Source organism: Trematomus bernacchii, unplaced genomic scaffold, assembly GCF_902827165.1.
Source record: "Trematomus bernacchii unplaced genomic scaffold, fTreBer1.1, whole genome shotgun sequence".
Lineage (NCBI taxonomy): Eukaryota > Metazoa > Chordata > Actinopteri > Perciformes > Nototheniidae > Trematomus > Trematomus bernacchii.
Genome location: NW_022987582.1, coordinates 6,199,136 through 6,219,963, shown reverse-complemented (window position 1 = coordinate 6,219,963; position 20,828 = coordinate 6,199,136). Strand labels below are relative to the sequence as shown.

The window sequence follows — 20,828 nt, the reverse complement described above, 5'->3', positions numbered from 1 at the left end:
CACATAGATGAAGGATTCACTGCTTTCCCCCCATGCATTCATCCCAGTGCAGGTTTAGAAACAGCATTTAGATCTTTGTGATGGCATCATCTATTTATAGAAATATTACAGATCAGTTGAATGCATTTAAAAAAACAACAACTTATAACCTAAAAAACGTACCACAGGTTGATCTCTGTGGGCAATTAAGTGTTATTTTAGTTACAGTCTTATCTCGATAGTGAAAGGATGAATAAGGATTTATTTCTCGAATCATTCATTCCATCATTGAGAAAGTTGCATTGACCGTGTGTGTGTGTGTGTGTGTGTGTGTGTGTGTGTGTGTGTGTGTGTGTGTGTGTGTGTGTGTGTATGTGTATGTGTGGCCTAGCATTACTATACTTGTGGGGACCTAAATCTGTTTACACAGTCACGTGTGGGGACTCGCCTCCCTTATGGGGACAACATGGAGGTCTCCATGAGGGGAATCATTAATTTTAGGGTGAAGACTTGGTTAGGTTTAGGGTTAGGGTAAGGGTTAGGGTTAGGCATGTGTTGGTTATGGTTAATGTAATGTCCCCTGAAGTGATGTATACATGGTGTGTGTGTGTGTGTGTGTGTGTGTGTGTGTGTGTGTGTGTGTGTGTGTGTGTGTGTGTGTGTGTGTGTGTGTGTGTGTGTGTGTGTGTGTGTGTGTGTGTGTTTTCCTGCTCAGCGCTCACACCTGAAGTGACAAAGAGGGGGGCGAAGCTCAGTTGAGCTCGAGCTGTGATGAAGGCAGCGCGCGGTGCTGCCCAGCGTGTTTCTGCTGTAAATTTAGCGAACAAGTCAGGAGGAAAATATCCGAAGGGAGGGAGGGAGGGAGGGAGGGGGAAGCGCGCGTGTGATAGGCATTGGACGGCTCCCTTCATACTAGTAAGACAGGGGATTGAGTTTCTCCATCGGGAGCTGCGTTATTAAAGACCACTGGCAACTGGCTGGTCCAAACATTGGAGTGCATTGTCCGTCGCCTGCGGATTGCCACAGCACCATGCGAGCAGGAGAGACGCGCCCTGGGCCATGCTGAACGACTCCCCGACTCTCCTGCTGGCTCTCACCGCAGTGGCCGGACTTCTCCAGCGATGCCAGGGCTGGAGCGACGAAGACCTCCTCCTGCCGCCCACCAACTCCTCCAACAGGTTACTGGCCAACCTGGAGGTGGACGTGCGCTTCTCCAAGAGGTCCGTGGAGGAGAGCGACGCCTCGCCCGACGCCTCGCCCGACGCCTCCTCCCTGCAGCCGGTGTCCCAGTGCAACGTGAGCGTGCAGAGGCTGCTGCCCACCTCGCTGGTGGCCCGCTGGGACAGCAGCTTCGGCTTCCAGTGTGATGTGCTCATCTACACCATCAACAACCACGGAAGGGCATTTTTCTCCGCGGCGTTCAACAGGGCAATCTCGCCCGTCGTCATCGAGCATCTCGGTGTCACCGGGGTTCAGCAGGAGCTGCGGCTGTGCGTGGGCTGCGGGATGTCCCGGTACCGGAGGTTTGGCCAGGGCAGGTCGAGGGGCCAGCAGGCGGGGGATCAGGTCACTTTCTGCTGCGTGGATTTCAGCCTCGACGAACTGAAGGGGGACAAAAGTTGGAGGCTGAACAGAAAGCCCATCGAGTCGACACTTGTGGCTTGTTTCATGACTTTGGTCATCATTGTGTGGAGTGTTGCTGCTCTCATATGGCCAGTCCCCATCATTGCAGGGTTTCTGCCCAATGGGATGGAGCAGAGGAGACCGAGATAATTGAACATAATCTTTATTATAATTAGCCTGTGCTGCCTATTCTATAACTGTAGCCATTGAACTGTTCACCTGAATGAATGATGGAGGCGCTACTGAGACATTTTTGATCAGATGCTTTAGTTTTGGGGTGTTCTTTAACTAATTTAGAGCTCCTCCACATTACAAGGTAAAGTATGATGGATTATAGCCTACTAGCCATTAGTGATCTATACTGGGACCAACACCAATGTGTTTTGTATACCCTTGTAGGCCTTCCTATATATAATGTCAGCGTAAACTGTGCAAACTTTTCTCTTTAAACAGTGTTTGTATAGTTTTTAATCTTTCTAGAACGTTTTTGCCTTATCCCATGTGTAGGACTTTTGCACTGAAACCTGAACTTTAAAGTGTGCCGTCACATATATAACCCATAGTCATGTTCAAAGTTCATGTATTAGTTTTAATTTTCCCAAATAGATGTTGTTTCTGGTTGAAATAGAGAGGGTTTCAATTATAACATTGGTTTATAATATCAATATGTGTGTTTATTTGTATCCATGTTCCGATGGTTTCAATTAAAATAAAATTGATTATAGGCTATATCTCAGATTCTCTCTAAACTGTTTTCTGTGGCCCTATCATTTCATTTCATTTCAAACCTTTATTTATCCAGGTGTATCCCATTGAGATCATTGATCTCTTTTTCAAGGCAGACCTGAAGTCAAATTGACTTCACACTGAGTTTAAGTGAACATTGCATGTGAACAAAGGCAATGTCTTTGGAAAACATACACTCAGTTGCCAGTTTTTACACCAAGCTCAAACTAATGCAGCTTAAACGATACTTGAGGAAGGTCCTAATGTTTTAGAGAGGTGTTGATTCAGCTGTTTGATCATTTTTGAAGATGAAGTTTGTGGTGCTGTTGAGCTGTGTTGCACTGCTCAGAAATGTGTTACCTTGAAGTGTTACTTTATATGAAGTGCGAAATGCGCAAATAATAGACTCTATTGACCCATATTATTTTATTATCTCATAAATTGTTTAAATGCCTGCCTATATGACTTATACAACTCAAATATACATTTTGTTTGCTGTTTATTTCTTAACTGCAGATGTTGAATTATTAACAGTACTTCAATATCAATGATAAAGTACTTCTTCTGACAATGGCTTCTTTTCAGAGTGTTAAAGTATTGATGCATAACTAGCAGCATTTTAATGTTGCTGGTTCAGCTAATGCTCAGGTTTTGTTGGTACAGAAACTCATCAAATCTAATACATTTGCAGTTTGTCAACTCTTTTTTAGTAAAGTCCATCAGGCTGAGGTCAGCTCTCTGTCTCCTCTCTATTGTACCTTCTTTTGTTTGGTATTAGTATATTTTATGTGGCTTTCCCATTAAAAAATACTTTTATTTGAGATACTAGCCTGTGAAGATGATATATTCAAAGTGGATTTTTAAATGTTTTTAAAATACAGCTCATTGATCATTTTATTCCTATAAAAGCACAAGGTTGCTAGTATATAAGGTGCATCTAGTTATGACCAATGTATTCTAACACAGCAATACAATAAATCCTCCCTTCATTAGGATTGTAAGCAGGGCTGAGAAAAATGCTTCAATATTAGCATAAGCTGCAGTACAACATCAGATAATTATTACACAGCTGAATCAACTTTATAACCATCAAGAACGTAAGGTTTATTGCAGGATTGTTGTATTAGATGACGTTATTTCTTTGGTAAGAGTACCTACTAATTTGGCACATGGAGTGTAGGCTAGTGTATAATTTGAATAACGATAAGCAACATTAGAAAAACATGTCTAATACTTTTGTACTTTGAATATATTCAGTCACAAGTTCATGTTGAGCCTGCGGTACTAAATATCATGGTACTACTAGGCTATTTATAGGCTATAATTATATACTATTATAATAAAAGTAACACTTTGTTGTCATTTATGTATCATTGGTGGAAGACGCATTACCACAGTTTAAAAAAAAACCTATAACAAGTAAAAATGGGTAAAGAAGGATTTGCAAAATGCAATAACTTTGACATCAGTGGATGTTTTATTAATGGTGTAAATGTGCAGAGTAGCTAGCTGTTGAATGAATGTAGTCAAGTGAAATAGGACTATACAGGTCTCCACAACGTAGTGGAGTAAAAGTAGCAGAACAAATATTAATACTTAATTACAAGTGGCTAAACATTGTATAAGTAGGCTACAGTAGCCTACTTGAGTAATGCGTAATGTGTTTCATCCATGCACTGTATTATTTATTATGAATATATATGTTTTCGTATTTTTTATTGCAAATACCAATATTTGAAACATATTCAAAATAAATAACTAAACTGTAGGGATTTAGGAGGTTTTTTAGTTTAGTTTTTCTTTAATGACGTTAGGCATGCAACGCTGTACCTGCCAAAATGGCTGACTCAGCCACGCCTTTCCATTACCTGTTGCTTCAGCTGCGGACACACTCACACATACAGGAAGTGGAGCAGTTGAGTAAACTACAAGCTGAGCTAAGCCTAAACGAAAATGTGGCGCATGAAGGTCGCAGCTGTGGAGAAGAAATGAAATATGCGCAGATGTGCGCTGATTTCCCCCCGGATCTAATAGAAGAACAGTGTCGGACAGCATGTCATCAACAAGAGTCACGCTTCGGTTTTTTCTTCTCACCTTCGTCACAGCCACTGTTTCAGGTGAGTTACAGCTCAATTATTAACCAGCAGGACAGAAAATCTGCTGTGGTATACTATTTTTCCTCAGACTATAGGACAATGACTGTATAGGGAAAACATTTAATTCCAAATCAACTTTATTATTAACTATGTCAAAGGCAAAGCTGTTATTATTGTGTGTGATAACTGGTAATATGGCTGGTGATTAATTGTTGGAACCAGAATGACTAGGATTAGTTGTGTCACAGTAAATGAAGTTGTATAGCAGGATCAGGATGAGGACAAAATGAAAAAGGAAGGGCAGTGTGAAGCTATTGTTGTGACTGGTGGGTTTTTCTGTTGTTTGTTCAACAGAAACCTCATCATCATGTGTCAGGTTAAATAACATGTCTGTATTTTGTCCACTTCAGAAATAGATTTATATAAAGAGACATAATAGAGTGTAAAGCAAGATATATGGGACAATGGAGAGTTGATGCAAAGTGCTGCTGTGTGTGAACATGGCTGTGTTTGCTCAGCACAGTCCATGTTACTCATAGAGGGAGTGAAGCTAAGCCGTCTGCCTCATCACACAGTTAGTCATTAGGGCTTTGTTAACACTTAATAGAAGCATGTTTCAACAATTATCAATACATCTTTATAATATGATATTCATTGACATCTAAGTGGTTATTTCATTGTGATATTTCATGTAATCAGCAGTTTACATCTAGTGTCTGTATATACACTCCTCCCTTTTCTCCTAATCACATTTTCTATTTGTTTTATTGTCCAGGGGTCCTAAAGCTGCCCATCACCCCTGACAGAGGCACCACTCTCAGCATCAGCAGTAGTCAGGTCAAAGGTTGCAAAGTCTGCACCGGGGCAGGACGCCTACGACAATGTGGTTTATCCGTTGTGTTAAAAGACAACACTCGCATCTCTGTGGAGTTTGAGTGCTCTCGACCTCAAGATGTGTTCAGCGTGGAAATTGCGCGAAATATAGGTAAATATAGTACTGCAGTAAAAGAGCCAATTCAAATTATTATTTTGAGCAAATCAAATTTTCTTGCAGGTCTAACAATCTATTTTTGACTATCTCCTCTCAGAATGTACCACAAAGTTGTGCACTGGCCACATCATCCAGGCTGACACCGGCTCTCTTCCTTTGCTGGATTTTAATCGCAAGTTCATCTGGAACCTGAAGGCCTCTGCGCCAAAAGCAGTTAAAATAGACTTCAGCAACACGGGTCTAAGACAGATAAATCCCTCTGACAGATGTCCAGATGGACACAGCTACAATCTCCAGGCCTTCCAGACTACAGGAAATGTGTCCGTCGGGAAATACTGCAGGAGGGGGCCTGTTGTCGGTGCTCAGATTCTGAATCAAGGTAGCTTTTCTCTGGACGTCCCAGCAGGACAGAAGCTGCAAAATGGCCAGTTTGACGTGTCTGTTGGGGAGGAAATCAAATGTGAGTTTACATTTTGGAGTCTGAATAATCTCTTATGCTTTATGTGTCCAATACTTGAGTTTGTATATTTTTCTCTCTTACAGCCCTCACCAAAATTACAGTGATGATTCCAAAAGGGACCTCGTCCTTAGAGCTGCTCTCGCCAAACTACCCTGATAGTTTTCCTGATGACGACGTGATGCAGTGGTACTTTCAAGTACCGGACAAACACAGAACGGCCCTTCAGTTTTTAAATGTCACAAAGCCGCGTTGTCTGAAGAAGGAGACAGCGGTGGAGTACCACAGCAAAGGGAGAGGGGCGATGGTGCTGAGTCTGTCGGAACCCCAGCCAAAACAGAATCAGGGAGACTTCACCCTGACGCTGAGGAACTGTGAGATGGACATAAGAAGTGCTGCTTCTCCTGGACTGTTGCTGAACCTCAGGGTGTCGTCTTCAAGAGCAGGATTACCAGGTTTGTGCATCAGTTTTGACTTTTTACCACTGCCACGAGAGTTATGTATTTCTACCTCTAAAAATAATAAGTAATATGTTCCAAACATTTATGAGAGTGGGAGATAGACCTTGAGCCAGAGAAAAGTAGTTTTTGTCCATAATGAAGATAGAATGTTGTTTGTATATACACTATACCTATAAAACGAACTGAGATCTAGGTTTTTTTTCTGAGGATAGTTTTATGAGGAAAAAATGATTTACCTGAAATGTAAAGCTGCTCTAATAATGTATGTATATATTAACAGTAGTTCAAATGGCTATGTATAATTTGAAAGATTTAGCTTGCAATGACAAATCCACTCTTTATAACCCAACTTTTCATCTCTAGGGATCGCTTTTATCCTTTTTATCCTTTTCTTTAGTTTTTAAGCCCCCAATCAAACATTTCTGTTAACTCTCACGTCTCATAGCTGCTTTCTGATCACATTAGGCATATGTTTGGGGATATAAAGCTCTAGAGAAACACTTTACACCACAGGGAGCATTTGAAGCTAAAGAGACACATTTGTCCTTTAGCTGTTGGAAGACAGTTAAAAGAGACAATGTTTAGACTTAGATTCAGCGAGTGTATCATGCCTGAAAAAGAAAATGAAAAAAAATGGTGTTGATCAACTTTTCGTTTGTCAATGTATAACTGAAAAGAAAGCAGTTTTTGGGCCCAGGAGCAACAGGGAGTTAAGTGTTGGGAGAGTCTCCTCTTCATGTTGTAGCAGGCAAGAGACTACTGAATATAAATAGTCTTTAATTTCTATTTCGTTATTATTTTTACCACAGGGGTGAACTTTTATCAGTCAGAGGACAAATACATCTTCCATGTTTTAGCCACAGGCTGTGGATGAGTAACACAACGTGACGTGGAGAGTGGGCCCCGTGGTGTTTATTCAAGCCCTAGGGTGTCAGGTTAGGGGAGCTCTAAGATTGCCTCATCGCTGAGTCATGACATAAGTGGTTCATTATTGGGAAACACTTCCTTCAATGATCCGGGAATTACATAGAACTCTATCAGTCAAATCAAAATTGTAATTCCTGTTCAACTTGGTTGTGATTTTAAAATGCACATGTCCACACATTTGCATTTGTGTGGTTGTGCGTGAGGGAAAAGGAAACGGGAGTAATACTAATATCTGATTTTTCTTTATTCTGTAGTGTCATGTAAAGTGGATCCGAGCAGAATGGGGGGCCTTTCTCTTCACATCAAGAAGTTGAGACCGGCCTCTGTCTGCAAGATGAAAGTCAACTCTGTGCTTAAGGAGAAAATCACGGTCACATCGAAGAGTGAGCTCACTTTCCAGGACTGCCTTCCCGAAGAGGTGCAAATCACCGCCACTAAAACCATAGGTAAACCCTGATTTATGTGTTCAGTGGAGGCTTCTCGGGTTCTGCAAAATAGGTTTTTATAACTCACCCTATTTGGATTAATATATTATATCCCAACATAGATCAAGGCTGAAAACAGTCTCTCTGTCATCATTTTCTTTTTCAATGGAAGAAGGAAGCGGTGCATGGCTCTGATGGTTGATCCAGTATGTGCTCTTTAGTAGGGCATGTCAAAGTATTGCAAACAGGAACCAGTAAGTCTTGCTTGGTATTAAGTGATGCAGAACAAACCAAGGCTCTCTCTCCTTAGGTGAAATTATATTCTAAATGTATTCTTTGAGCATTTGGGCTCAAAATCTCACGACAAACCAAAATAGACTCCTTGTCTTCATCAGTGCCTCTGTTATAAGTTAGTTAGTTATTGAGAAGTATTTGGATCTGATGTCCAAGTAAATAATGGAAGCCAGCAAGTAGTTAACCTCATAGTCTTCTCACAGTTATATTGTACATGTCATTGACTTGTAAGTGACCTAAATAAAATAACTGCCTCATTTAATTTGGCCTTAGGGGTTCAGTGGGATGCTGTTTGAGTTTACTTTTAAGATAAGTGTCGGTCTCCACCCCAAAATACTGGAATGATTGGAATTTGTTTTTGGTACTCAGTCAGCATTGTTTTACAGAAACAGTGTCTGTCTTAATCTAGATGAGTCACTGTTGACAGTTCTCATACAGACAGTTTCTACGTTTTTTTTAAATAAGTTGTAATAAGTTTGAAAATACTTTTTTTGGTTTGGTAATCTGGGTGAGTTGACCCTTTTCAGCCTGGAGCTTTTGAAGGCAGACATTATTTCTAATTTCTAAACCCTTCTTGCTTTAATCTACATACAACACCTGAATTTCCCTACGGGGATCAATAAAGGTTTATCTCTCTCTCTTTCATGTCAGAGTGTAGTGTACTGAAAGACTGCCCAAAGACCCCTGCCCGTCTGTCGGTGCCCGTGCTGCCTCCCTGCCTCCTGGCCCCTCTGAGCAGCGTGACCTGGACCCTCCGTCCTCCTCAGCACGGCACTGTGGAGCTCACCTCTCCCTTCGGGCCCCTAAAGCAGTCCCTACCTGGGCAGCAGTGCAACAACAGCATAATCTTTAAATTGTCAGAAGACCACGGCACTACAATCGGACACTTCTGCACCCCAGGAGCCATACAGAAGGTCCAAATCCACACCAACATGACCGTCACTGTGTCCGGGATGGGGGGTAAATCACTGAGGACTCTTTCCAAGCCTGTGCTGATGGAGGCCTTTTTCAAAGAGGGGATATCAGGTAACAAGCAGCTTAAATAAATGTAGATAAATAAAAGCAGTTTTCAGTGATATTTAATACTCTTTTTCTTTCATACGCAGAAAGATACATATTCACTGTGTCTCCAAAGAGAGACACTCCTGTCCTTTTGGCTACTCCTGGCTGGCCAGTAGGAATGAAGTCTTACTCCACCGTCTCCTGGATCGTCTCTGTTCCTCCGAGAATGGAGGCTCACCTGATGTTCGCCAACCTGAGCCAGCCCAAGTGCAGCAACCGCCACACCAACATCAGGGTGCAGAGAGTCGGCCGCCTGGAGGAGGAGTACAGCCGCAGGGAGGACGAAGAGGCAGACAGTGAGATCACGGTCAACGGGAACTTCTACCTCAACATGTCCAACTGTATGCCTGAGAGAGGAGACTTCAGCGTCATCACCAAGATCACCCTGCACAAGAGCAAGAGTAAGAGGCAACTTAGTTTTGTGTTACTTAACACTTTAAAAAACAAGTGGGTCTTTATATGCGGCGGGAGGGAGGCGTGTGGTGCAGTGGGTTGTGCGTTGGTGTTCGGATCAGGGGGTCACAGGTTCAAACCCCACTGCAGTCAGCATGTCGTTGTGTCCCTGGGCAAGACACTTCACCCCAAATTGCTCCTGTGGGGATTGCCCACAGTATTGAGTATGTAAGTCGCTTTGGATAAAAGCGTCTAACAAGTGACATGTAATGTAATGTAATGTAATGTAATATGCTTCAGACAGGCATCTCTCCTTTTTAAGGTGCTACTTTTAGCCATGCAAGCAGTCAGCCCCTTTGGCTGAATTATCTCAACAACCATCAGATTAATTGATATACATTTGGGACAGATATCAATGGTTTTCCAGGTTTAAAATCATCATCTTTGGTTGATGACCAAATCCCTGCAAAACTGTATTCCCATCAACTTTAGCTGTACTTTGTGTTCAGTGCTAATTAGCCAATGTTAGCATGCTAACTGACTGAATCCTGAACATGGTCAACAATGACATTCGTTGACATCAACATGCTAGTGTTATTGAGCATGTTAGCGCAAGTTTAGTCTAATTTGCCAACATTACAACCAGTTAATGAATATTGGTTCATCATCAGTCTTCTTTTATAAGCAACATCACATTTTCTATCACAAGGACATAGGGTATACTGTATTTAGAGTGCATCAGAATAAAACCTTTTTGTATCTGATTTGTTCTCTCTCATTTAGACCTGCTGCTGACCATCATCCTGAGTGTGGTGGCTGTCCTGCTGGTTATTTTTGTCATTGTGCTGGTAGTGGTCTGTGTGGTGATTAGGTGAGTGCTGCTGCATGCTGTTTTCTAGAAATGTCATAATGCACAATTAATAAGCACATTTTGTTGTCTTTATAATTGCTCACTTGCACACAAGGCATTTAATAAATATAGTGGAGAAATAGCGGTTCTTCATGTTTACTTCAATCTGCTTGAGATGTCTCCCTTTATTTAAAATGTTCTTACTTAAATGGTTGGCTGTTAGTTTGATGCAGTATTTAACTCTAAAGTTCTGATCATAATGTCTTCCCTGCCAAACAGGAAGAAGAAAAAGAAGCTGGATCATGAAATATCCATCTACAATCCAAACGGCACTAGCTTCCTGCCAGGACCAAACGGCTTCCCAAAAACACGAGAAGACAACGAGTCCCATGTGTACGCCTCCATCGAGGACACGCTGGTCTACACGCACCTTCTGAGAAAGGGAGCAGAGATGGGCGTCTACGGAGAGTTCGACACACACCCGCCCTTCTCGGGGCAGACAGACTCACAGAATCCATTGGTCTCTAAAATAGCTGCAGACGATGACATACCGGTTGGGGTTTACGAGAAGTTTCAGGCTCCTCCGCTTCCAATCCGGCCCCCGAGCCACGTGAAAGCAATGCAGGACAATGTGATTTACCAAACCGAGGACCCAAGTGAAGAGGAAAACTCTCCGAATCTGGGGCCGCGGCTGGAGCCAGAGGGAGGAAACTGAGGAGGAGATTGGATTCAGCTTTCTCTCTTGACCTTTGAGATATTCATTCCCTGGCATCTTTGTGATTACCTGCCTCTCAAGAAGCCTTTGTTTTGTTTTCTCTCGAGCGTAGTTTTGCACCAAAGCCAGGCACACAAATTACCCTGCTGACCCCGCCTGCCGCTTGTTACGATGTTTTATCTCAGATGAAGGCAGTACACAATCATCCTCTTTGTACCAGCGATGCCACTATGAAAATATGCTTCTTTTAGGCAATGAACATTTTTTATTTGAGATATTTTGTACAATTCGTGGTTGTTTTTACATGAGCAAATGTGTGTGCTGTTTACATGCTGAAATGTTCTTTTTAATATTTAACCGAGAGAGGACTCTACTGCTATTGTTACCCTGTATTGTTATGGCATCATCCCAACATGATGGCCCGAAGATTGCCTGTATTGCAGAAGATTGCAACAGCAGTGTATGTGCATGGGGTATCTTTTTACTATAAGCTTTTTACCCTGCTCTTTGCCTTCTGGATATATCATTACAATTTAAGTTAAGTCAATACTCGCCTTTAAATGCAGATTAGGATTTTACTGGGGGTTTTTTCAACTTTTTGTACATTCCTTTTGTTCCTTTTTGAACACATGCTTTTAGGAATCTTAAGAGTGATCTGCGGCTAAAAAAAAGAGACTGTTTTGCTACTTGATGAATAACAATTACTAGGAAAAGGCTTTTGAGGACTACAGACCCCTTCTCACACAAAACTAAAATCATTAAACACACTTCATTTCATTCTGTGAGCAAAGAATTACATCTTTCAAAGAAGCAACATTGTTGACTGAATTGTGTCATTAATAACAGGTAGCTTTCAAAAGAGAGACTGTGAGGCGTATCATTTAACATAAGTGTGAGTGGGTACTAATGTGTTGTGTAGTCTCAGTTATTCAGTGTTGAACAACAATCTGTTTTAAAAAGTTCATGGTGCAAACTGAATCCTAACCACGTCACAGTCCAGTACAGGTTAATCATTTTGTAAAATTCAAAGATTTGTACTTCAACCGGGATATAAAACCATAACACAGCATGTTAAAGTATTTCATTAGGGTTTCGATTTTGACATGAAGATGGCCAAGGTGACAGAATATTAGCTGGTCTCATTTGAGGAATAATGGGATTAGTTTTCAAACTTTTGGAAAAACTGAATAGATGTTTTTTTTGTGAAGTCATATCGCCTCCAGCTGTTCAGAAAGTGAACTGCAGAGGGGAACAAAGTTGCCATAAAATCATTCTCAGTCCTGAGGAAATAAAGTTTCTTCTGCCAGAAAACAATGCAAGAACTCTCTGAATGTGAGGTCACTTTGGTCCAGAGTCATGTAAATATGAAAATAGGTACTCTGAGGACATGCTTTATACTTACACGCTGCTGCTGCTGCTGACATCAGTGCATCTCCGTGGAGATGTTTAAACATGTTGACATGATGTAACCCTCCTTTCAATGAGTAAACTATTCAGAGTGCCAGAAACTAGGTTTTCATGATGGAAAAAGTGTGGGCTGGGTGGAGACAGAGTAAGTCATTGTCCTCATTAAGTTAGGACAGATGTTTCTAAAAAGTAGGACCTGGAAACCTCTGTATGTTTCAGAAGTCAACTCTTTGGAGGCAATGTTGATCACTGCATTTCTAGGAATCCCTGCACATATTTCCAACAGTAAATCCTCCTTTCCACATATATGTATTTTATTTCAATTTGGACCTTCCTGTTGAAGTTTACCATTTCCTTTGTCAAATATTTGAGTGTTATTTTGAAAGGGAAACTTTAGCTGCTCGAGACCTTTCCAAACTGGTGATACCCTGTAAAGAAAACGATGAAATCAAAGAGTAACTATTGTAATAGACAGTTATTTTCCTCTGATGAGCAAAAGATTAAGAATATAGTTCTTTAACTTTCAGAACTAGAAATAAGTTCAGAAAAGGTCATCATAATGTTTGCTCTTCAGTAATAAAGGTGTATTGCATTGATAAGCAGAATACATAACAATACATAGAGAAAAGCCATCCAGTGGTGTTTACCTTGATTATATGCTTAAATACATTCATTGATAACACGTTTATTAGTAATATTTATTATGTATACAACAATATTGAGCTTATACAATGTCATGCTGTATCCCAGACCACTGTGTGAAGAAGAAGAAAATGCAGCACTTTACTTTTCAATGCATGGCATAGATGTACCTGATACTTGTTTTATTCCTTTCTGCGCGCAGCATTTGATCTTCACACACGTGTTGATCTGCACAGATGAGATATTAAAGTCGACAGCAGCCCCTCAGACGATGTTGAACTCGCACACAGAAGCCTTTTCAGCTCGGCAGCTCTCATCAAACCACTTCCCGTGTGCCGTGGTGGAGAGGAGGCCACAGTTCTGGCTGCGCCCTCCGTCCGGCTGCAGGGTGATCTCTGTCTCCCAGTTCTTGAAGCGCACGCTGGACCCTGATTGGTCCAACCACTGGCCCTCGGTCACCATGTCATTGACGCCCAGCCAGATGGGCTCCTCGGGGCCAATGCTCTGACGTACGTACTGGTAGAGCTGCTCGTTCTCGTCTCCTGTCAGAGGAGTGCTCAGACTGCCTCCCTTGGAGAAGCAGTCTTCGATGGCTGCATGGAAGGTCTTCTTCACCGGGTCAGACAGGAAACACTTGCCCTGGATTTTGGTGCCTCGCAGACAAACTTAAGAGGAAACCAGGGGTTATTCTTGTCTATTTTGGGCTCTCTATAACTGGAGAGTGTTAAAGTCTATTCTATGTTACATCCAACATGTTGTGAAATATACTTGATATTATTGAGCTGTGAGACAAAAGCATTTTCCAAAATTGTATGCAAGTCATTAACCATTTATCTGCATGAGAAATACCTGTCTGTAAAGCCTGCTGCTCTTTCACCAAATTCAGCTCTTGAACAATTTCAGTGATCTGTTTCTTCAGCTCCTCGATCGCAGCACTGTTTGCGGAGTCTGTTGAAGAGGTAAAAAAAAAGAACATGCCAAATGTATTCCAAAGTATAATGCATTCAGTCAGTATAAATGACACATAGTTCAGTTTTGTTGTTCTCTAAAAGTTCTTCATGGTTTTTAACAAGGACACTATGATACTATTTTCAAAGTCAAGTTATTATCCTACCTTTCTTGCTGTTTCTTTTCTTTGAGGAGGTCTGCTGGAGTGTGCAGTGTGCCAGCAGGAGAAGGCAGAACATCAGACAAACCCTTCGAGCATCCATGATATTGGAAGAAATGCTTTTAACTCCACTGTAGAGAAGCTGTTTCTGGTGTAGCAGCACACTTGGAAAGCTCCTTGCAGCTCTGAGGGCTGGCCAGACAAAGGCTGTTGTGTTTTACAAGCCCGGGGTGGCGACACAGAGTTGAAGGAGGAAATCTTATCTGAGAGAGAACAAATGTTTTACAGATGTTTTAACAGACGTTTGTGTTGCTTTTGAAACGCTTAAAGGAGATGGATTGTGAAGCATGATTCGGGTTCCATGTTTGTAGGTCATCACTTGCAGCGGGGCCTTATCTCTCTGTGTGGTTGTGTCACATTTTTTTCATATTCATCATGTCCTTATCAATGATCTGCATCTGTCTGTGCCACTTGAGTGCAACAAATACAGAGCTATAAACAGTTGTGCCTTCTTATCGTTGCCTGCTAATATAAATGGGCTTTTCCTGTTAAAGGTCCTGTTGTGTTTCTGCCTAAGGCTCCCACAGGCCAGCGGTTGGATGTTTTTGAGGTTTTTTTTACACATCCCCCATCTGGATCCCCTCAGTGAGCTCGATGATGTGTAGCAGACATGAGGCAGAGACTTATATAATGAAGAAAGACTGTTGTGAAATCAATATTTGTTTATGTTTCATCTGCTGGTTTGCAACATGAATAAAATAAGCCAAGACAAACAGGGTGTGATTTGTATCAATATATTTGAAACAAAAATATTTACAAAATAAATAACAATGAAGCAGGCTCTGTAAGTAGTCCAGCCATTTCACATTAATTGAAAATAAGTCATTTAAAATGTACAAAAGTTCAGGCAAAGACCAAAGGCAGTTTGTACATATAAAAGAACACAGAGAATAACAGGCTGCCCTGTGCGCAGCAGGAACGCCGACGCTCCAGCCTCTGATTCAGAGTTACAGACAGTGTCTAGGAAGTACAGACAGTGTGGATCACAATTCAAATGCATAGTTAGTCAGTTTGTTATTTTCAGTTCAAACATTTCCTCAACACTTTATCTTCCATACAATGAAGATGTATGGAGTGATCTGCTCAGATGAACGCAGATAAACACTTTGTCGGCTGCATAAATCATATGGTGGTTTTGCAAATGATGTTTATGCATCCTGGTTAAAAGTATATTTTTCCTGTTCTCTCATACCTCTCTACTGTCTTATGTGCTGCTGTAATACTTTCCTCATGGGGATTGTAAGAATATTTTTCAATCATACTCTCCTGTTTATGCTTTACAGTTATGATGCTTCAAAAGCACCTTTATTACTGCAACTTCAACATGCTTTGTGCATTTGTTCATTGCTCAGTTAATCACTTCAGACAAATACAAAGCCCTATGCAATGCTTATTACCAGCAAGCAGAGCTCAGTTACAAACAGAGCAGCTTTTACAACCCACATATATTAATCTGGGGGTTTTCTCTTATATAATTTAACATTTTTAAGATGCTCTTTCAGAGTGCAGGAAAATCAAAAATCAAACATTGAAAATAGGTAAAAATGACAGGAACACACGAGGTTTGCAAAATCACAATGCTCAACACAAAATAAATAAAGAAGAGAAGAACACAAAAAATGACATCTTGAGGTAAAAACATGCAGGATCTAATTAAAGTGTGCTTCATGTCTGCAAAAAATACAATGAGTCCTCTTCCTCTTGTTGCCATGGTAAACTATCTCAAGTCTCTCCAGCGTTGCGCACCGTCCCTCTGGCCTACGTTGGGCAAAGCACTGTAATAACAGTAGAGATTCATATTAGAACGATGGAGCAGGAGTGCACCTTCAGCATGAGGGGATCAGCACAAATTACAAGTAGGAGAAAAAGAAAGGAAAAAAGGAAAATCTAAATGTAAGGACACCAGTTAGTGCTGATGACCTATTTCTGAAGTAGGGTGGGTGAGGAAACATCCTGAAATCACAGCAATGCTAGGTGGCTAATGATCATTAAACTGTGTGTTAAATGTGAACTGCAGGGTGAATCGACATTTTGTGTGACAGTGGGTTGTGACATTAAGAGGGATCAACCATGCTGCAGCAGTCACTGTGTGGAGAGGGGGGGGGGGGGGGTACAGTGAAAGGACAACACCAGGGTCAGACTGCACTACAGTTCAGTGGTAGAGAGAGGGGGCGCTCTCCCCATGTGAGTGAGACAACCACAACAGTGCACATCACATGTGAAACAAACCTCTGCATCCATCGCTCACACCAGAGCTGGTGAGGCGGAGATAAGTTAGGTCATGAGAAGTAGAGAAAGAAAACATGAAAGAATGAAAGCAGAACATATGTGAAAGGAAGGACTAAGAAAACATAAAAGACGGAGGGCAAATGTTTTCAGCAGGATGTACTGAAGGACAGAATTTCACAATAAAGTTACTCTAGTTAATCTGAGAGTCGAATATTAAGAAATGCCCTTTTAACAGCAGCCATTTTACAGGTGTAATTGATCAAATGAATAACTTCAATGGCTGTTACAGACTAAATAGAACAGCATCATAATTATTTTTGATCAAGTACACCTGTGTTTATCCTGTCATGACATGTCAAAATGTTTGCAGTAAAAAGGGCTGGATTCTAATTGAGCACTGTGACATTTAGGACCTCAGAGTCAACAGCCAGACTTTTTAAATACCAGGTCTATATATTACTTTTATCACTATGAATATGTGTTTGTTTTTGACAACAACAAACATATAAAAGTGGAACCTTGTTGCTGCAAACTGTCAAATGTTGCTGTGTCTTTCAACGCTCCCACATTAACTGTTTAAAGAAGTTCTTGCTTTCAACTGCGACAAGCAGACTTGACTTGTTTTTTTTAAATGAAGCATTTTTTTAAATGATTTGGGGATTTTTGCAATAAACTAAAACTCTTTATTGAGATATGGGAAACACAATCTGTATAACAACATGTGATAAAATGGACAAAATAAAGATGAAGTATACAATTGTTTAGTTGTGACATTCATTTGTCATTCTCAACATCATTTATAGTGCAGACACACAAACGAGAAGAGCTCACCTTTAAGAATATAGTCTGTTAAGAGACTGGGCACCTTGTCACTGTCGTCTCTCATAGCTTGTAGGACTGCAAGGCAGCAGAAACAAAGGAGTGAATGGATCAATCACAGCCACTAACACTCAAATACTGCCGGTGCAGATAAAGAAACGTACTCTTTGTCAGGATCTGGAGGTCCTCAAGGGAGGGTGGGTGTCCCTTTTTCTCGTATGGGATGACTGTGGTCAAATACTGTAAAGAAACATAAAACAGAGCGAAAGACAAATAGATGAGATCAAGTTTCTGTAGATGATGTTTCTGTTGGATGAGATTCCTATCAATGTGTTTATATTCTGTGCAGAAAACAGGAAGAAGATAAAGTTCAGCAGCTGAGAGAGAAAGGCAAAGTAACCTGTCTTTCACTGCACCCGCTCCCAAAAGTTTGCCGGAAGCTGTTCTGAATGACAGAGGAGATTCCCTCCACGCTGAAGCGCTGACGAGGAAGGAAGTAAAGCAGAGAAATATAAGACAAAGTAAAAAAAGAAAAGAAAGGAAAAGGTTTCAGGAAAATACAGTTTGTTTGGAAAAGAAAAACTGAAGACATCCCGTGATTACAGTAGTTATGAAGGAGCAAAACACTCACTGATCCCTGGTTCTTCTCTGCGTGTCCCTGCGACGTCCCGGCTCCTGCTTTAAGTTTCTTCTTCTTCTTCAGCAGCTCCCGATGCTCCTTCTGTCGGTTCTGTACATCAATGAGCGCTGAGATGAAGCTGTTCTTCACCTCCTTCTCAAAGTCCAGCTCGTCCCTGAGAGCCAGCTGCAGAACCAGCTCCTCCGAGAACATCCTGATGGTCGTCTCCGTCTCCTCCAGACGTTCATTCAGCTCCGCAACACTCAGGGACCTCACTCCTGGACCACAAACAAACAAAGAGAAAACACAGCTGTTGTTTATGATTCTGATCCTTCATTCATCAAAAAATAGAACGATTAAGGGTCGCAGGGCAATTTATGACACCGGACTATCATGAATCCATCACATTTTTATGACACGAGAGGATAAGCTTTATTTTAGCTTTATTTATTGTCAACAAATCCGATGAAAAGACCAAAATCAACAATGAGTACGTTTATCTCTCAACAATTTCCCATATCCCCGTATTTGTTGTGGATTATTTCGGATTAATAGAAAATACAGGATGTGCTTGGGAGTATTTATGCTGCAAGACAGAGTTTGTGTTATTGAGTCAAAATAAACTACAGTGCCTAGATTATTGCAATAAAGGAACATGTCACCCAGTGTAACAGTGTGGCTTGTACTATGATACTGATACAATTACATCAGTATGGTATAAAAGGCTGCGACATAATGGTTACTTTGTACTTATAGCAGACCACAATAGCATGTCTCATTATATATATTACTGATGTTTTGTCTCAGCCCAAAATGGACACTCACTGGACTCGTAGCTGGGGCTCCTGGTGCAGCGCTGGACGTCCAGAGAGAGCATCGAGAGGTCTGACTGAGAGGGGTTGTGGCCTGCCTCCATGTCAGGAGAGTCCTGCATCATCTCCTCTATCTCCTCGATAACCTGCACAAAGCAAAGACACACACATCAGAGAGGCAGCACTCATCTGTTATTAAATCTCATTTTCAGCCATGTTAAGCTGCAGCTCTGTATTCCTACACTTGATACAGTGTGGCTGCATCTGGGATACACTACATGTAACTCACTTGCTCGGCTGTGAAAAGCGGCTCGTCTGCAAGGGAGGAGACGATGATGGAGTGCATGTCCAGCTGCTCCCTCAGCTCCTCATCGTCCGACAGCTCCACCGTGACATCAGTCTTTCTCTAGCCGGGAAGGATGGGGGGAGGGAATTTAATCAAAAACGCTAAACCCTGGCACAATACATATTTGAGATTTGTGAGATAAACAGAAAAGAGATTGGGGTGGGTAGGAGTGCTGGCGTTGAAGGGAAAGTGGGACAGAGAAGGGAGGGGGGGGGGGGAGTCACTTACGGGCTTCTCCTCCAGGTTGTAGGAGGGTTTGTGGAGGGAGCATGTTCGGGAATGTTTCCAATCCACCGGCATCACATGCCCATAGTTACTGGTTAAAACCTTCCAGATTCTTTGGAGAAATAAATAACATGTCAGTCCAAAAAGCCAAATTATACTGACAAAATCACAGATCAATGTACTCATAACGGGGAGAAAATAACACCCGGACTTCCAAAAATGTACAAACTGGGGGATTTACCAGGTAGGCTACAAGGGGATTGTATTGCATTATGGGAAATACTTTATGCATTTTAGGGTCAAGTGTTTTTTGTTTTTTTATGAAACATTTTATGGAAGGACTAACAGTAAGGATGTATTTAATAGCAAACGTAAATATACTGACAGCAAAAATAAGTAAGAATAATCTGCTTGGATCAAACTACTGCTCTTTTATTGGAGCACTTAATCACTCTATCTTTATTATCAAGACTTTCTATTATTATGGAACACATACCTACATTTCTAGCACGGGCATGGTATTGACTGTATGTACACAGGCCCTACATAACTTATTTTAGTTTTTTACTCTACACACATCAAATAATTTCCTAAATAAACGACTTAACAATTTAACACTTAACACATTCATTTCCTATCAATCAATTGACCGATTAATTGACTGGCTCCCTCAGTTGATTTGAGTGTGTTTCTGGAAAATAGACACAAGAGCTATATTTTAAATATCGGCTGCAAAATCAAAAGTAAGAGCCAATACACATACATATTGGTAAATATCTGTTTGTAAAGCCATTTGGAGCAGATGCCAATATCATCGCACCTGTTAGGATCAATGTGTAATGGGTTTGTTATTACATTGGTAGAGCAGACCTATGCCCTGAGTTTTGATGACTTGACAAAAGATGGTGGCAGTCTAGCTGTCATTAGAGCCCCATTACATCATTATTACACGGTGTAACAATGTGTAATACTCCTGATCTAAGAAAATAAATCCCATGGCAGACAACATAACATTGTATGCTTTTTAAAATGCAGCCTGCAGCGTTGAGTAAAAGCCTTAACATCCACTTATTATTATAAACAACTAGCCTGCGGACAGGCCGGAAACAAAAACACTCACTCGTCTTTCTCCAGCAGGGACTCCTCTGTTATCACACTCACAGGAGCGATGCTGTCTGTATTGGCGTTAAAATTCTGGAAGCACACGGATAATTTATCGTCAAAATCGTTCACAAGATCCTCCATAGACCTGAAAGAACCGGTTTCCCCCGGGGAGAAGCTGCCGTCCTGCAGATCGGGGATATCACCATCACCCGGGAGGAGCAGCCGCGGCGCTGCTCCCCCCGCAGAGGCGCTCTCTACTCGGCCTTTCTGCGGCAGCTGCAGCCGCTGGTCTGAAACCATGCTCAAATCACCCAATATCGGCCAGTCTTCGTCGAAATGTGCGATGGGTGCAGCCATAGCCCGGACGAGCTTAGCAGCCCCGGGTTAATGATGGATGTGTGGTGGGACGGGACAGGCAGGCCTCAGCATCCTCTCTGAATGCCCGATCACTCCCCACC

General features: G+C 41.6%; 4 protein-coding genes across 5 annotated transcripts; 2 read left to right on the top strand and 2 right to left on the bottom strand.

Moving 5' to 3' along the window:
- Window positions 1–881: 881 nt before the first annotated feature.
- On the top strand, window positions 882–2,335 carry LOC117480149 (transmembrane protein 158). Its single transcript, XM_034127340.1, has one exon. It carries the CDS (start codon window positions 1,039–1,041, stop codon window positions 1,750–1,752), a length of 714 nt encoding a protein of 237 aa, XP_033983231.1. The 5' UTR covers window positions 882–1,038; the 3' UTR covers window positions 1,753–2,335.
- Window positions 2,336–4,232: 1,897 nt separating this feature from the next.
- Window positions 4,233–12,305, top strand: LOC117480358 (CUB domain-containing protein 1-like). Its single transcript, XM_034127654.1, has 9 exons — window positions 4,233–4,445; window positions 5,200–5,409; window positions 5,513–5,875; window positions 5,959–6,327; window positions 7,515–7,706; window positions 8,631–9,005; window positions 9,086–9,442; window positions 10,218–10,305; window positions 10,564–12,305. Exons 1-9 carry the CDS (start codon window positions 4,382–4,384, stop codon window positions 10,997–10,999), a joined length of 2,454 nt encoding a protein of 817 aa, XP_033983545.1. The 5' UTR covers window positions 4,233–4,381; the 3' UTR covers window positions 11,000–12,305.
- A 194-nt stretch (window positions 12,306–12,499) lies between these two features.
- On the bottom strand, window positions 12,500–14,870 carry clec3ba (C-type lectin domain family 3, member Ba). The gene is made up of 3 exons (XM_034127660.1): window positions 14,163–14,870; window positions 13,898–13,996; window positions 12,500–13,713 (listed from the first exon to the last, which is right to left on the bottom strand). Exons 1-3 carry the CDS (start codon window positions 14,257–14,259, stop codon window positions 13,313–13,315), a joined length of 597 nt encoding a protein of 198 aa, XP_033983551.1. The 5' UTR covers window positions 14,260–14,870; the 3' UTR covers window positions 12,500–13,312.
- A 66-nt stretch (window positions 14,871–14,936) lies between these two features.
- fez2 (fasciculation and elongation protein zeta 2) lies at window positions 14,937–20,797 on the bottom strand. 2 transcript variants are annotated; one of them, XM_034127658.1, is made up of 9 exons: window positions 20,387–20,797; window positions 19,270–19,378; window positions 18,985–19,101; window positions 18,709–18,841; window positions 17,896–18,161; window positions 17,665–17,745; window positions 17,429–17,504; window positions 17,277–17,342; window positions 14,937–15,991 (listed from the first exon to the last, which is right to left on the bottom strand). In XM_034127658.1, exons 1-9 carry the CDS (start codon window positions 20,725–20,727, stop codon window positions 15,975–15,977), a joined length of 1,206 nt encoding a protein of 401 aa, XP_033983549.1. In that variant the 5' UTR covers window positions 20,728–20,797; the 3' UTR covers window positions 14,937–15,974. The 2 variants fall into 2 exon arrangements, with proteins under 2 accessions (XP_033983549.1, XP_033983550.1); XM_034127659.1 differs by lacking the exon at window positions 17,665–17,745.
- Between the last annotated feature and the right edge of the window lie 31 nt (window positions 20,798–20,828).